This window comes from Rhincodon typus, chromosome 8, assembly GCF_021869965.1.
Source record: "Rhincodon typus isolate 14 chromosome 8, sRhiTyp1.1, whole genome shotgun sequence".
Classification (NCBI taxonomy): Eukaryota; Metazoa; Chordata; class Chondrichthyes; order Orectolobiformes; family Rhincodontidae; genus Rhincodon; species Rhincodon typus.
The window spans coordinates 1,296,148-1,312,610 of NC_063339.1; the positions used below are offsets into that span (position 1 = coordinate 1,296,148).

Consider the following 16,463-nt stretch of genomic DNA (forward strand, 5'->3'; position numbering starts at 1 on the left):
TCCCTCAGCACTGACCCTCCGACAGTGTGGTGCTCCCTCAGCGCTGATAATTCAGGTGGTGGTGAGCTTCCTTCTTGAACCACTGCAGACCACATTGTGATCCACATTTGTAATGATTTGTCTCTGTCCAGTGACACTGATTCCTATTGAGATATCCAAATTAAATCAGCATCAGTTTTCTTTGTGATGTCAGTTGCAGAGGGGAAGGTGAGGTGTGTATCATCATTCTGCAAAACGGAATTTTAAAATCAATTCAAGCAAGTTTGAGCAACAGCTGAAAAAAAAGAGAATATTTTATATCATTGAACAGCTTAGGGCTCACTCACCTAGATCAATTCTTACCTGAAGATGGCAGTTTAACTCGTTTCTCCCCATCTCCTTTTCTGTTTCACACCTCACTGAAACTGTTGCATATCCATTGGTTTCCATTTGCAATGAAGGGTTGGACTTAAAATGTTTTCTTGTCCTTTTGGTTTACAGCAGTAGCTTAATTTAATCTGCTGTATATTTCCAACATTTTGTTTAGTTTGGAAGTTGAATGTTCACCAAATGTTTCTTCACACTCCTTTGACAAACCAAGAGTTTTAAACATGAATGTTGTGCAGGTCCTTACACGATGCTGCAGACCACAGAAATCCAGTGACTGCATTGTGAGAGGGTCAGGGTAGTTCAACACATTCACCGTCACCACATGTGGCTAATTTATCATCCAGATGTGTCTAAAATGAATCCAGATGTGGATAATTGGGAAGCCACATGTGGCTAAATGTGTAGCCAGATGTTGCTAATTGGGAATCCACGTGACTAATTGGGAATCCACACATAGATAATTGGAAATTTGCATGTGACTGATTGTGCACCCAGATGTGGAGAATTCAAAATCCAGATGTTGATAATTATGAATCCCCATATGGCTAAATGGTTAAATGTATCTATAATCAGTAAATACAATTAGTGGCAACAGCTTGAAGCCACACCTTGAGGCCAGTGACCACAATGTACATTCACAGAACTGATCTCCATTCACTTTGCTGTAACAATCCCTCAATTATCATACCCACCAAAAAATTCTGTCAATCTCAGTCTTGAAAGTTCCAATCATCAGTTCAGCTTCTTTTTAAGGCCTTGTCTTGTCAAGGGGAAGACTGATGTAGTGTCCAACACTTCCGGCAAGGTGGTGGCAGGGTGAGTCGCTCCATTTGGAGCTCCACTCTGCTCGCCAGTTCTCTTTCTCTGTCCTTTCTTTCCTTTTCTCCCTTCTTCTCTCTCCCTCTGTAGTAATTCTATTCCTCCACCACCCCTTTTAACTACCTACCTAAGGAGTAGGGAATGAGCCAGGTCGCGACCAGGAACCACGTGGCGGGAGCTGAACGTGCGGGTTGTGTCCTGCAGTGACGGCAGATTGAAAGTGGGCCGGCGAGAGCTGACACTGGCTGCAACATGGGGATGGCTGGAAGGCCCTGAGTGGGACTGTGGCAGTGGAAAGGAAATTTGTACTCTCTTATCTTTTTTTCTTACCTTATTCTAATTCAAATGATTCAATTCAATTCCAATCTCCAGTCCCGTTTCCATGAAGAAGTGTTTCCTGAGATCACCATGAAAGTTTTGGCTGTAATTTTAATGTTCTGGATATTCTCAGCAGAGAAAATAGTTCTCACAGCTGGCAATCTTGAATGCCTGGGTCATTTTCAACATCTCTAAAGATCATACGTTGTCAAACTCTCCCTCCACCAACCACACCACAGATTAACTGCTCACGTCTCATTTCTACTTTCTACACTTAAATAACTTGGAGGGACAATGACTGCTCAATATATCTGAAAACATTACCATTTATTTTAATACACAGCTGTAAATTTCTTTCTAAAACACCCAGCCCTGTCTTGATCAGACTACCAAATCCAGTGGTGTTTACTGGAGGGCTGACAATGGACTCCCCTCTGATAATTAAAAAAAGGCGAGATAACGCCAACACCATTATTATATACAAATTAGTCACAGAGTAACACACTTCAAAAAAATAAAATGAACAAAGAATCATAAATACCCACATTAAAGTTGCTTTCTGCAGCAAGGTGTGTTATACAGTAGCACTGTGATAAAGCTCGGGGGTAAGTGGAGCTATGGGGAAGGGGATATACTCCCTGCATCTCTCAGCCGTGTAATACCCATGTAAAATAATGCATGCATTTTTGCACGAAACACAATTCTTCCCTCCTGTGAAAGGAGGTTGTATCTGCAGAGTGGGGGACCTGTTCACATGGAAGTACTGTTGGGAAGTGGAAGGTTACTGAAGTGAGCAGAATTCGTGCTGAATAGCCAGAGCAGTGAAAGAGTCAGGGCAATGAGTTAAAATGTTTAGTAACAGTCTAGAATAGGTGAGAGCTCGTCACCCACATCAGGGACAATCAAACACTTCTCGATTATGCAGCAGACTGGGGAAACCCTCACCTCCGTCTCTCCTCCACTGTTGGATCTTGGTAGACTTGTTGCTCTGCATGGCTCCCAACGCAATTTCCTCAAGAACAGGGCAAGCAGTCAATACTGAACCCAGGCCCTTGTAACTTCCCCTCCACGTCCTAAAGGCATTGGGGGTCAACCCACAGCACGTGGGCTGCAACGGGTCAAGAAAGCAGCTCACCCCCACCCTCTCAAGGGGCAACTAGGGACAAGTGATAAATACTGGCCCAGCCAGTGATGCCCACATCCCAAGACTGAATAATAGAAGAATGAGTTACACTACTCAATGCTCTGTGATGCTTAATGTTCATATCTTATCTCAAACAACAGAAAGCAAGGACTAGGAACACGCAGGCACTGCCTAAGACTCTGCACAGTTAGTAAGAAGCTCCATGAAGGTGCAGGGATGTGCCACTGACTGCTCATGGCTTGGCAGTATTAAGGTGAACAGAATGTGGGGGGTCTCAGGAGTAAGTCCATTTATTCCCCCGCCCCCTAATTGTGCCTCTGCTCAAGGTGAGCACTAGTTTGTGAGCAGTTGTGCTGTGACAGCCTCAGAATGAGCAATCCCTGGGCATCTGCAGTCTTCCTTCAGGCGATGACGACTGTGTATCTCTGAGAACTTTGTGTCCCAGCCTACATGGCTCTCACAAGGTGGAGTACATGTAGCACTCAGAACAAAACTCCAGACAGTTTATGACAACATTGGCTGTGTGTGGACAGGCCTCCTCACTTGGCATGTGGTGGCTCAGTGGGCAGTGACCCATTTGGAGCAGTTGGCAGTACTGCCATTCCTCTGGCAGGAGAACTCTAACGTGCTGCTTGCTCTTTATTTCACAGTGACGATGGGGCTTTCCATCAGGCCCAGGCCTGGTGGCGTTGGTCCGCAGTTTGTAAGGTTCCACACCCTGTCACCTCCTCAGGAATTGTACCACAGCTGCCAGTCACTAATCTCTGAGTCCATCTCCAAACTGAGAGGTGTTGATGGGCGAGGGAGAGGGCAGAAAGGGACAGCACTGAAGACAGATCTCTGATGTGGTTTCTATGATCTTTGTACTATTAGATTCCTCAATTTATTTCTACCAGTGGGTTTCTGATCCCCCTGTATCAGTGGATTCAGGGAATCTAGCCTGCGAGGATCAGCTGGTCCATTCACTCCTATTTTCTGACTGGTTTCTCAATGTAAGGTTGATGCTCAGTCTGTTTGCCTGGGCTGTGCTGTAAATACACAAACAGAAAATAATATTTTAACAAATTACAAACTCTCCAAATTCAAAGCTACACATCAGAAATCCACAATTTCCCTCGTAAAGGGTTAGAGCTGTAGGTCACAGTAGCTGTACATAGAATCCCTACAGTGTGGAAACAGGTGTTTCAGTCCACCAAGTCCATACTGACTCACTGAACAGCATTCCAACCGAACCCACTCCCCTACCCTACCCTATCCCTGTCACCCTGCATTTCCCATAGCCAATCCACAAAGCCTGCACATCGCTGGACACATGATAGGCAGAAGTTACTTCCTATCCCTCAGAAACTGCTGCTGCCTCCAGAGGGTCTATAGTGGGTGCTGCTCAGGCCTAACCCTGAAGGTAGTGTTGGCTGTGACTCACTGAACAGCACTCGGCTCTAAGACAAGATGTCATGGGTTCCAATCCCACTCCAGACACGTATGCACAAAATTCAAGGTTGACATTTCAATGCAGTCCCAAGGGAATTATTAAATACGCTGAAATGAACTCATGGCACTATGTCAAAGAAAAGCTAGTCAGTGATGGTGGGTTGTCTCAGTTATTCTGGGACAATATTTAACCCTCAGTGAATGTTATTGAAACAGTTTGGCCATTGTTACAGTGCAGCTTACGAGACCTTGCTGTGCAAAATTTGGTTGCTGCATTTTCCACATTGTAATAGTGACCACACCTCAAAACGTGTCACATTTCCTGTGGCAGACTTTGTCTTGCACCTCCTGACTCCCCAAAGCCTGTCCACCATCTACAAGGCACAAGCCAGGACTGTGATGGAATACTCCCCACTTGCCTGGATGGGTGCAGCCCCAACAACACTCAAGAAGCTGAGTGCAAAGCAGCTGCTTGATTGGCATCACATCCACAAACATTCACTCCCTCCGCCACCAATGCTCAGTAGCAGCAGTGTGTACCATCTACAAGATGCACTGCAGAAATTCACCAAAGATCCTCAGGCAGCACCTTCCAAACCCACAACCACTTCCATCCGGAAGGACAACGGCAGCAGATACATGGGAACACTGCGCCCTGCAAGTTCCCCTCCAAGCCCCTCACCATCCTGACTTGGAAATATATCGCCGTTCCTTCACTGTCGCTGGGTCAAAATCCTGGAATTCTCTCCCTAAGGGCATTGTGGGTCAACCCAGAGCAGATGGACCGCAGAGGTTCAAGAAGGCAGCTCACCCCCACCTTCTCAAGGGCAGCTAGGGACGGGCAATAAATGCTGGTCAGCCAGCAAAGCCCACGTCCCACAAATGAATTATAAAGAAATTGTCAAATGTACTATTGAAATGCAAGTCTTTTTACGTTCATTATTTTGTAATTTACAAACAGGCTGCTTGCACAAACAGCCCATGTAATCAGTCCTTTGACACTTTACTACCTCCTAAAGCCACACAAACATCCCTTTCATTCGATTACCACCCTGTCACATTATGGAAATGGTTCACATCAATGCAACAAATTCTCTCCTGTGCTACTGGCTAAGATATACTTTCCCTGTCTGTCCTCTCAATCTGCTTGCAGCCTTTGACAGTGCAGACCTCACCACTCTTTACCATTATCTCTCCACCTCATCCTGCTGTATGGAAGTGCATTCACCTGCATCTTATAGAATCATAGAGACCTACAGCACGGTGACAGACCCTTTGGCCCAAACTGATCCATGTTGACTAAAACGTCCATTCAAGTGAAGCCCAATTCCCTGTACTTGGCCCATATCCTTCTAAACCTTTCCTATCCATGTTATTCGCCCAAATGCCTTTTAAATCTTGTTAATGTACCCACCTCAACCAGTTCTGCTGGCAGCTCATTCCATATGCATACCACCCTCTGTGTAAAAAAGTTGACCCTCTGGTTCCCATGTATTTCTTTATACTTTATTCATTCATGGGATGAGGGTGTCACTGGCCAGGCAGCATTTATTGCCCATCCCTAATTGCCCAGAGGGCAGTTAAGAGTCAACCACATTGCTGTGGGGCTGGAGTCACATGTAGGCCAGACTAGGCAATGATGGGCAGTTTCCTTCCCTAAAGGGCATTAGTGAACCAGATAGGTTTTTCCTGACAATCGGCATTTGATTCGTGGTCATCATTAGATTCATAATTCCAGATATTCATTGAATTCAAATTCCACCATCTGCCATGGCAGGATCTGAACCTGGGTCCCCAGAATGTTATCTGGGTGTCTGGATTTACGGTCCAGGAATAATACCACTAGGCCATCACCTCCCCCATTCTTTCCCCTCTTATCTTAAACTGATGCCCTCTAGTCCTCAATTCCCCAACCCTGGCAAGAAGTATGAGTGCATTCACCCTATCCACGCCTCTCATGATCTTATACACTTCTATAAGATCCTCCATCAGTCTCCTACGCTCTAAAGAAAATTTGCCTAGCTTGTCCAACCTCTCCCTACAACTCAGTCCCTTGAGTCCCGGCAACATCCTTGTAAATTTCTTCTGCTCTCTTTCCAGTTTAATAACATCCTTGCTGTAGCAAGGTGACTAAAACTGAACACAATACTCCAAGTGCAGCCTCACCAATGTCTCATACAATTGCAACATAACTTCCCAACTTCTGTACTCTGACTGATGAAGGCCAGTGTGCCAAAAGCCTTCCTCACTGCCCTGTCTATCTGTGACTCCACTTTCAGGGAACCGTGCACCTGAACTCCAAGGTCACTCTGTTCCACTACACTCCTCAAGGCCCTATTATTCATCATGAAACTCCAACCCGGATTTGACTTTCCAAAATGCAACATCTCACAATTATCTATATGAAACTCTATTTGCCATTTCTCGGCCCACTTCCCCATCTGATCAAGGTCCTGCTGCAATTTCTGATAATCTTCCTCATTGTCCACGATACTGCCAATTTTAGTGTCATCCGTAAACTTACTAATTATGCCTTGCACATTCTCATCCAAATCATTGATATAGATAACGAACAGCAATGGGCCCAGCACTGACCCTTGAGGCACATGGCTAGTCACAGGCCTCCAGTCAGACAAGCATCCTCCCACTGTTACTCTGCTTCCTACCATCAAACCAATTGTGTATCCAATTTATCAACTATTCCTGGATTCCATGTGATTTGACCTTCCAGAGGACCCTAGCATGTGGAACTTATCGAAGGCCTTACTGAAATACATACGTCTATCGACCTTGCCTCATCAACCTTCCTGGTCACTTCATCAAAGAACTCTAACAAATTTGTGAGGCATGATCTCTCATGCACAAAGCCATGCTGACCACTCCTAATCAAACCCTGTCTTTCTAAATGCATGTACATCTTATCCCTCAGAATCTTCTCAAGTAACCTACCTACTTCTATCTATTATTTATTTGCTCAGAAGCAGACAGACACCAGTAATGGCTTCTTTGCTCCTGCCAAATCATTTTATCTGTGCCTCAGGGACACCCTGACATCCTCCTATTTTTCAGCTACTGCAGCCTCTCAGTGATCTCACCTGGAAAGACAGTCAGTTTCCAGCTTTCCCAACTCGACCTCAGCATCACTGTCCTGAACTCTCGGCTGTTTCCAAAATAATGGACTGCTTGTCACACATTGGATAAGTGAGAATTAAATAGTTCACTAACTAAGTATTGAGAATAGTCAAATCTCTGCTTCAATCTCCATTCCCTAGATATTGGCTCCATTTCTCACCCTGGATACTGTGTGATTCAAGGTAATTAGTAACCTTGGCATCTAAATTTACCCTGAGTTGAACTATCAACCAAAGACCCCACCATCAGAAAGATCAGCTACTTCTGTAACATTGCCCGTCTCCACCACTGCCTCTGTTCACCTGCTGATGAAACCCTTACCCATGCCTCCACATTGGACTATCCCAAGCCAACACTGGCCAGCCTCCCACACTCCACCCTCTGTAATTAGATCCATAATTCTGCTGGCTGTGCCTTATCTCATTCCAATCCCCAATTATCTCTTGACCCAGCTCTCAGTGGTCTGCTACATTGGCTTCTGGTCAAGCAGCACCTCAATGTTAAAATTCTCATCTTGTTTTCCAAATTTTTCATGGCATCACTCCCTTCCTATCTCTGGAATTGTCTCCAAATCCGCACCCTTCATTATATCAGTACTCTACTAATTCTGGCATCTTGAGTGTGTCTGATTTTAATCTCTGCATCATTGCCCATACCTTCAGCTGTCTGGGTGCTAAGCCTGGAATTCCCTCCTTAGTTAAACCTCTCTGTCTCTCTGCCACTCTTACACTTCATTCCTTAAAACTTACCATTTCGGTCACATTTTTGGTCATCTCTTTAACATCTCCTTACGTGGCTTGACGTCATGATTTCATTTTCCAATGCTGGTTTAAAACACCTTTGAATGTTTCATTAAAAACTCCTACATAAAGATAATAAAAATGGAGCTGGAAAAACACAGCTGGTCAGACAGCATCCGAAAAGCAGGTAAGTCAAAGTTTCAGGCCGAAACTCTTCAACAAAAGGTTTCGGCCCAAAACGTTGATTTTTCTGCTCCTCAGACGCTGTCTGACCAGCTGTGCTTTTCCAGCTCCACATTTATTGATTCTAGCTTCAGCACGGCAGTCCTTACTGTCTCCTACATAAAGATAACCTGCTGCTTTCCTTAAAGTGAGATATTGAAGACTGTATTTTGAAAATCAAAGATTTTCTTGTCTTTCCCTGTCATTGCCTCCACAACCGTCCCATCAGTCAAAACAAATCTGACCAGTCCCACCGACCTATCATTATTTGAGCAAGTTGGGTCATAAAGTGCACAAAGAACAGCAGGCCAATCAGCCCTCGAGCTTGGCTCTAACTTACCAATTCTGCTCCCTTGTTCAAGTTGTCCCTCATTCAACAAGTTCAATCTTGCCCTATTTTGGCAAAGTGTCATTTTTGTTGTGTTTCGTGAAGGTTTCCCTCAAGAATCTAACAGATTTTCTTGTGATATTGTTCCGGAAAAGCCATGCTAATTTGCCCAAAGTGTCCAGGCATGTGCAGGTTAGGTGGGTTAGCCATGGTTAAAAATCCCATGCAGGGTTATAGGGATTGGGTTGGGTGTGTGTGTCTGAGTGGGATGCTCTTTGAAGGGTCAGTGCAGACTTGATGGGCAAAATGGCCTATTTCTGCACTGTAGGGGTTCTATGATCCTAAGAGTCTAATGATGACCATGAAACCTCTGCTGATTGTTGAAAAAATCCACGTGGTTTACTAACATCCTTTAGGGAAGGAAATCTTCCATCCTTACGTCCAGCCTACATGTGAACCCAGACCCACAGCAATGTGGTTGACCTTTAACTGCTCTCTAGGTAATTAGAGATGGGCAATAAATGCTGGCCTGGCCAACAATGCTCATATCCCATTAACAAATAATAAAAAACACACAGGGGTGTACACTCCTGCAGGCCCATCCTGGAGTCTAACAATCCCTGAAAGATCCGCAATCTCCTCAGCTGTCTCCTTCAGAACCCTGGGGAGACTTGCATTAGCTGTGAGTATTGTGGCTCGTGGGTGCCTCGTTTAAGGTCTACTGTGATTATTTCTTTTTTTTCCTTTATTCATTCATGGGATGAGGGTGTCGCTGGTGAGGCAGCATTTATTGCCCAGAGGGTAGTTAAGAGTCAACCACATTGCTGTGGGTCGGGAGTCACATGTCGGCCAGGCCAGTTAAGGATGGCAGTTTCCTTCCCGAAAGGACATTAGTGAACCAGAGGGGTTTTTCCGACAATCGGCAATGGATTCATGGTCATCATTAGATTCTTAATTCCAGGTATTGATTGAATTCAAATTCCACCATCTGCCGTGGCGGGATTCAAACCTGGGTCCCCAGAAGGTTTATCTGGGTTTCTGGATTAACAGTCCAGCGATTATACCACTAGGCATTGCGTCCCCGATTTCTGCTTCACAGAGATGTCTATCTTCAATTTTCAAGATTCAATACTTTGTCATTATTACTTGTAACCAGCATTTACACCACACACATGTGCCTGGTGCATGCATTTCTCATGTACAATGATATGATTATAAATGATTTCAATCTGCTCTTTGCAAATGCATGTTAATGTAATTACCCTGCGAAGAGCCTCCTGTTGCTCAGAAGTGAAGCCTGTTCTTCTCCTCAGTAAATAGGCATTGGTCCTGCCCACTCCGGGCACAGTCATAGCTATTTTCCATTTACTATATCCAACTTAGCACCTGCTGGTTCGTGGAAGTTACACAGGTCACACTGGGCACATTGAGTCCCAGGCCCAGCCTGGCCTGCAGCTCCCTCATCCTGAAGCTCCATGTCCCTTTCTAACACACACACCTGGTCAGCTCATCTGTACTAAACCAAGGATCTCAACCTTGCCCACAAGCTCTGGCATGACAGTTTGGCAATGCTGACCATCGTGTTGCATAGTGCCCACTGTTGTGCCCATGCTGGAGCTGACTCCCTATCCACGTCCCTCTTACAGCAGCTCATGTTCTGCCTGGCACTACCAGCTCCTCCCCTTGGAATTGAAGATCCTCCTTCACATGAGTTTCCTGAATTTATCACCACGCCCCACGTCATTGATGGTCTGGGATATCACATCCTTCCATCATCCTAAATACTTTGATTAGATCATTCTTTACTCGAATTTAACTCAAAGGAATCCAACACAAGTTTGTGCAACTTGTCGTCATAATTTAACCCTTTCAGCCCTGGAATCACTCTGGTGAATCTGTGATGTACTCAATCCAAGGTTAATATCTCCTTCCTGAGGTGTGGCCTAGACTGAACACAGTTAATCCCAATGGACTCTGATCCAGGGCACTGGACAACTGTCACGTAACTTACATTCATTTGAATTCCAATGCTCTTGAGATACAGGCCAACATTCTGCTAGTCTTTTCAATTCTTTATGCAATGATAAACTAGCATTCAATAATTTCTGTTTTTGGGTCCTTAATAGACTCTGCCCCCTCAGTGGAGTTGCTGACCCATTACTGACTCCAGTAAAGTTACTCTTTCTACAGTTGCTCCTAGTTATAACATCCAACCCAAAGCTTCACACCACCCCATACAGCCTCTGGGCTTTGGAAGCTGAACATTACCTGATCATTGCTTCCTGACTTAGACAGTCTCTCCTGCTTTTATTGACCCTGTTGTTGTCAGCTATAGGATCCTTCAATAAATTGAACTAAACATCACTTTTTACTTAAGCGCTCACTTTTGCAGCTGACACATAGTAAGAGCAATGTGTACTCTCAACAATATTCATTACACCAAATCACCAAGCACCTCTTGAACTTTTAAAACCCACTGCTTCTATCCACTTGTTGGACAAGGGCAGCAGTTACATGGGAACACCACCACCTGCCCTCCAAGCCACTCACCGTTCTGACTTGAAAAAATACATTGCCATTCCTTTACTGTTGCTGGGTCAAAATCCTGGAAATCCTGCCCTAATGGCACTGTTGTCTACCTACACTCGAAGCAGTTGAAGAAGGCAGCTCACTGCCAACTTCTCAAAGGCAACCAAGGTTGGGTATTGAACACCCTGTGAAACCCGACACACAAAAAGAAGCTGCCCATTTCTCCTAGTTGATGAAGCCATTTGCTCAGGCACAGAGCTATCTTTTCTCTTTTTGCTGCTGATCATATATTGGGATTTTATGAATACAGCTTTGCATTTATTTGTGAACTATTCTGGGAATGGTCTGTCCTTGAGGACTTCATTATTAACTTGCTGCTACTGCCATATTACCAGCTGCTGATTGGAAACTACATGTAATCCTCCAGCACTTCCACCTCTCAGCTTAATAAGTGCAGTAAAACACTGCCACTAAGTCCTTGTGGTAGTGGGTGTAGCTGCCTTGTTCTGAGCACGGTTACAATCAGGCACCTGATCGCAGCAGACCCTTTCACAGCTGCTCCACAGTCATCCGATACCCTTCGTCCTGCATCTAGGCCCACAGTCAGGAACTCATTCAATATCCATGGAATTCCTCAAACTGGCACACGGAGACATACAACAGTGAATGATAGAGTAAAAAGCTAGGGAAACAGAGTTCCTTTTTTATCCACACTGGCACAAGGAGACATACAACAGTGAATGATAGAGTAAGCTAGGGAAACAGAGTTCCTTTTTTATCCTCAGTCCATGGTCCCTATAATTCTGGGTGGAAACAGTGCAGCAGTAAGAACAAAAACTGAATGAACTGTGGATGCTGTAAGTAAGAAACATAAACAGAAATTGCTGGAAAAATTCAACAGATCTGGCAGCATCCATGGGAGGAAATCAGAGTTAAAGTTTTGAGTTGAGTGACCCACGTAGCTCTGAGCTACACATGCTGACAGACCTGCTGAGCTTTCACAGCAATTTCCATTTTAGTTTAAGAGTAACCCATTTCACATTGATCTAAAGATTCCAATCAGATCCAAATGAAATGGAATGTTGCTATTTATTGCAAGGTGATAAATCAGGATGTTTAGCTACAGTTGTGAAGTGCATCGGCAAGGCCACATCTGGAGCACTGATTCCAGTTACAGAATCATACAGCACAGAAACAGACCCTTTGGTCCAACTCGTCCATGCCGACCAGACCCCCAATCTGACCAAGTCTAGTCTGGCTCTCTAGTTTTGGATTGCCCTATCTGAGAAAAAAGACCTTGCCTATTCACCCTATCCACACCCCTCATGATTTTATAAACCTCTATAACGTCACCCCTCAGCTTCTTAAGCTCCAGGGAAAAAAGCCGCAGCCTATTTAACTTCTCCTTACAACTCAAACTCTCCAACTCCAGCAACATCCTTGTAAATCTTTTCTTCACTTTCTCAAGTTTAACGACATCCTTCCTAAAGAAGGACAACCAGAACTTAATGCAGTATTATAAAAGTGGCCTCACCAACGTCTCATTAAGCCACGATATGACATCCCAACTCCTACACTCAATTCATTCACCAGTAAAGGCAAGCATTGCAGGGAGGCGATGGCCTAGTGGTATTATTGCTGGACTGTTAATCCAGTGACCCAGATAATATTCTGGGGACCTGAGTTCAAATCCTGCCACGGCAGATGATGTAATTTAAATTCAATAAATATCTGGAATTGAGAGTCTAAAGATGACTGTGAATCCATTGTTGATTGTCAGAGAATCCCACCTGCCATCCTTACCTGACCTGGCCTACATGTGACTCCAGACCCACAACAATGTGGTTGACTCTTAACTGCCCTCTGGGCAATTAGGGATGGGCAACTAAGTGCTGCCTGGCCAGCAACATTGACCACCCTGTTCCTGGCCAACATCTCTGTCTCAGGCTTGCTCCAGTGAAGCTCAACACAAGCTGGAAGAACAATGCCTCATTTTCCATTTGGGGACCCTGCAGCCCTCCGGACTCAAGATTAAGTTCAATAATTTTAGGGCCTAAACTCTCCCATGTCCTAGCCCCCTAACCCACACACCAGGCCTTGTTATCACACAGCCTGCTACTACACATTATCTATTGTTAGCTACTAACAGTCCACATTAACAACTACTTCCTCTCCCAGCCAGATTGTTATCAATTCCTTTGTCTATCCAACTGCTCTCCTCTCTCTTCGGGCTCTTTCCTATCATTTACTCCCTACCCCATTCCCCTTCCTATTTTCTGCATATAAGCTGATGTTTTCCCAGCTACCACCAGTTCTGAGGAAGGGTCATTGGTCCCAAAACGTTAACTCTGATCTTTTCCTCACAGATGTTGCCAGACCTGATGAGCTTTTCCAGCAACTTCTGTTTGAGTCACTGATAGGATCCTGACCACCCTTATTATGCACTGTAAGGCCCTCATTGCTTTTACCATGTTTTGCAGTAACCTTCCTGCACCCACTCTGTGTTACTGGATGCTCATTAATGGAAGTTTCTGAGTTGGTGATCTCATGTGCACACAGACCTCTACCAATTTTAAAGAACTTCCCACAGAAACTCTTCTACTCAATTCTTCAAGTCCACAAACGAGCAGCTCTCGAGGCCCTGACTCAGGTGGGCTGTCGAGGCAGTGTGCTGGATTTTGTGCAATTCATTTTAGTTTTGCAGGGAGCTAAACAACCAGAAGAAAGAGTTCAAGGGAAGGCAGAGTACCTGAAATTCTTTCCCAGCTCTTGAAAGCAATTCAGAAAGAACTCCAGGACTTCAAAGGAACACTAAAGCTTGCACTGTCCAACCCTGACCAGCCACATTCCTCTATGTCATTCCTAGGAACCTATCATATTTCAGTGCTTTTGACAGTTTAAGTCTGGACACATAACCTTTGGCATTGTCCTGAACCCGAGCTAATTAATCTGAGCACGTTTCCAAAAAGCAATTAACAACACATGACCTATTCTGACTTTTCCAGCAATCTGCAAATGAAACATGAAAGTTACTCCTGACTCTCCAGCATTTCAAGAATAGTTTCCAGCATACTGCTAAGAAGCAAACTGGGAAATAATCACGGAGCCTTTTCAAAAATAGAATTGTGATTTTTTGGGATGCATCTTAGGCTTGAAGGAAATAGAGATGGTAATTGCAAAAGGCTCTGGTCTCCATCTTTCAAGTTGTCCCAGAAAAGGCATCAGTCCCAGAATTGGAGGATTGCAAATGTTACACACTGGTTCAAACAAACAGCGATAAATCCAGCAATAACATGGGAGGCAGTGGTATAGTGGTCAAGTCATTGAACTAATAACCCCCAAACCCCAGGCTCATGCTCTGGGAACACCGGTTTGAATCTCACCATGGGAGCTGATGAAGTTTGAATTCAATAAAAATTTGGAATTAAAAAGCCTAACATCAACCATTGTCAATTGATGTAAAAACTCAGTTGGTTCACCAAAGCTCCTTCAAGGAAATCTTGACATTCAATAGCATTACCATCACTGAATCCTCCTAATAACAACAGCCTGGCATTGTACATCCACCATCTGGAAGCACAATGGCAGCAGATACATGGGGACACTACCCCCTGCAAGTTTCCCTCCGAGCTCCTCACCATTCAAACTTGGAAATATATTGCTGTTCTTTCAGAGTCACTGGGTCAAACTCCTAGAATTCCCTCCCTAATGGCATTGTGGATGTAAGTATATGAATAAGAAGGGAATAGAGGGATACAGACCCTGTAAACAAAGACAGTTTTAGTATGGAAGGGCAAAATGTGTTGGCCCAGGCTTGGAGGGCTGAAGGGCCTGTTCCTATGCTCTATTGTTCTTTGTATCCAAGGACTGCAGCAGTTCAAGAAGATAGATCAACAACACCTTCTCAAGGGCAACTGGTAACGAGAAATAAATGCAGTCCTAGCCAATGTTATGTGAATGAGTACATAAATACAGACCTGTTTTAGTTATTTTGGTTGATGTATAAATAACTGTCTAGGAATACAAAAATGGTCCTCTTCTCTTCTTCAAAATGATGCTTTGGAATCTTTTATATTCATCTGAGCCATCAGGCAGGTTAACATCTCATGTGAAACCCAGCATCTCTGTCAAGTTTTTTAAATTCACCCATGGAATGTGAATGTCTCTGGCTAGGCCAGCATTTATTGCCTGCTCCTAATTTCCCAGTAAGCAGTTAAGAGTCAACTACATTGCTGTGGTCTGGAGTTAAATGTAAGGCAAAACCAGGGAAGGATGACAAATTTCCTTCCCTAAAGGACATTAGTGAAGCAGATGGGTTTTTCCAACAATGAACAATGGTTTCATGGTGATCATTAGACCCTTAAATCCATATTCTTTATTCAATTCAAATTTCACCATCTACCCTGGTGGTATTTGAACTGGAGACCCCAGAACATTAGCTGAATTTCTGGATTAATGGTCTAGTGACAATACCACTACACCAATGCAACACTCCCCTTGCAGTGACTGGTATGTCAGCTTGGATTGCTGTGCTTTAAGTCACTGGATTTGGACCTGAGGCCATGGCGTAGCTACAGACCTGCTAGAGAAAGCCTCCCGCTGAGGCAAGAGTGACACTTGAGATGGGCAATATGAAGTTCTTGTTGGGTTCATAATTGAACAGACAACCATGTTCTTTCTGGCCAGAAAGAATGAGAAGGCTCTGTTTTTATGCCATCTGTCACAGCTGTGAGGAAGAGAAAGACCCAAAGCCGTCCACATCTGTTGCTGAGAAGGCAGGGATCTGAAAGGTCACCTACGTGACTGGAAAGAAGCAGGCAGTTGAATGTTAAATGCTTGACCGGGCAGGTGCTGTAATTCCAGAGCAGAGTGAAGTGCAGAACAGATTATGGCTTGCCAGAGGACCTCACTCTGCTATTTTCAGATCTTGGAATGTGACACTGTTCGCCGTTGAAAGATTCGCTCGTCACCTACCACTGCTCTGTGTCCATTCAATACAGTCCAGTCTCAGTCTCAGACTCAGCTTGCTGCAATCCTCTCTCACTCTTTCCTTCACACACACACAGAAACAAGAGAAGCCTTTCTATTCTTAGCTGGCTAGCACAAAAACCTACTTTCCCTTTCTCAATGCTTTTCATTCAGGAGGTTCAGTTAGAAACAGAGCATGAACGCTACACCATTCTCAGAGAATTCTCAAATGAATTAAAGTGCAATAACTTTTGTTATTTAGCAAATGTGCCAAATATTTTGAATGGCAAGGCTTCACTAAAATAGCAGTTTTTAAAAGGTTCCCAGGATTTAGGCATCGCTGGCTAGGTCAGAATATATTGCCTGTCCCTAGTTGCCCCTTGAGAAGGTGGTGGTGAGCTGCCTTCTTGAACTGCTGTAGTCCACCTGCTGTGGGTTGACCCACAATGCCCTTAGGGAGGGA

General features: G+C 44.4%; 1 protein-coding gene across 1 annotated transcript in view; it reads right to left on the reverse strand.

Annotated features, from left to right (window-relative positions):
- Positions 1-1,767: 1,767 nt before the first annotated feature.
- LOC109922314 (tubulin polyglutamylase TTLL5-like) overlaps positions 1,768-16,463 on the reverse strand; it is a 343,698-nt gene continuing 329,002 nt past the window's right edge. The window contains exon 26 of the mRNA XM_048599989.1: positions 1,768-3,678. Coding sequence (XP_048455946.1) covers positions 3,656-3,678 — 23 coding nt within the window. The 3' untranslated portion in view covers positions 1,768-3,655. The remainder of the gene's footprint in view (positions 3,679-16,463) is intronic.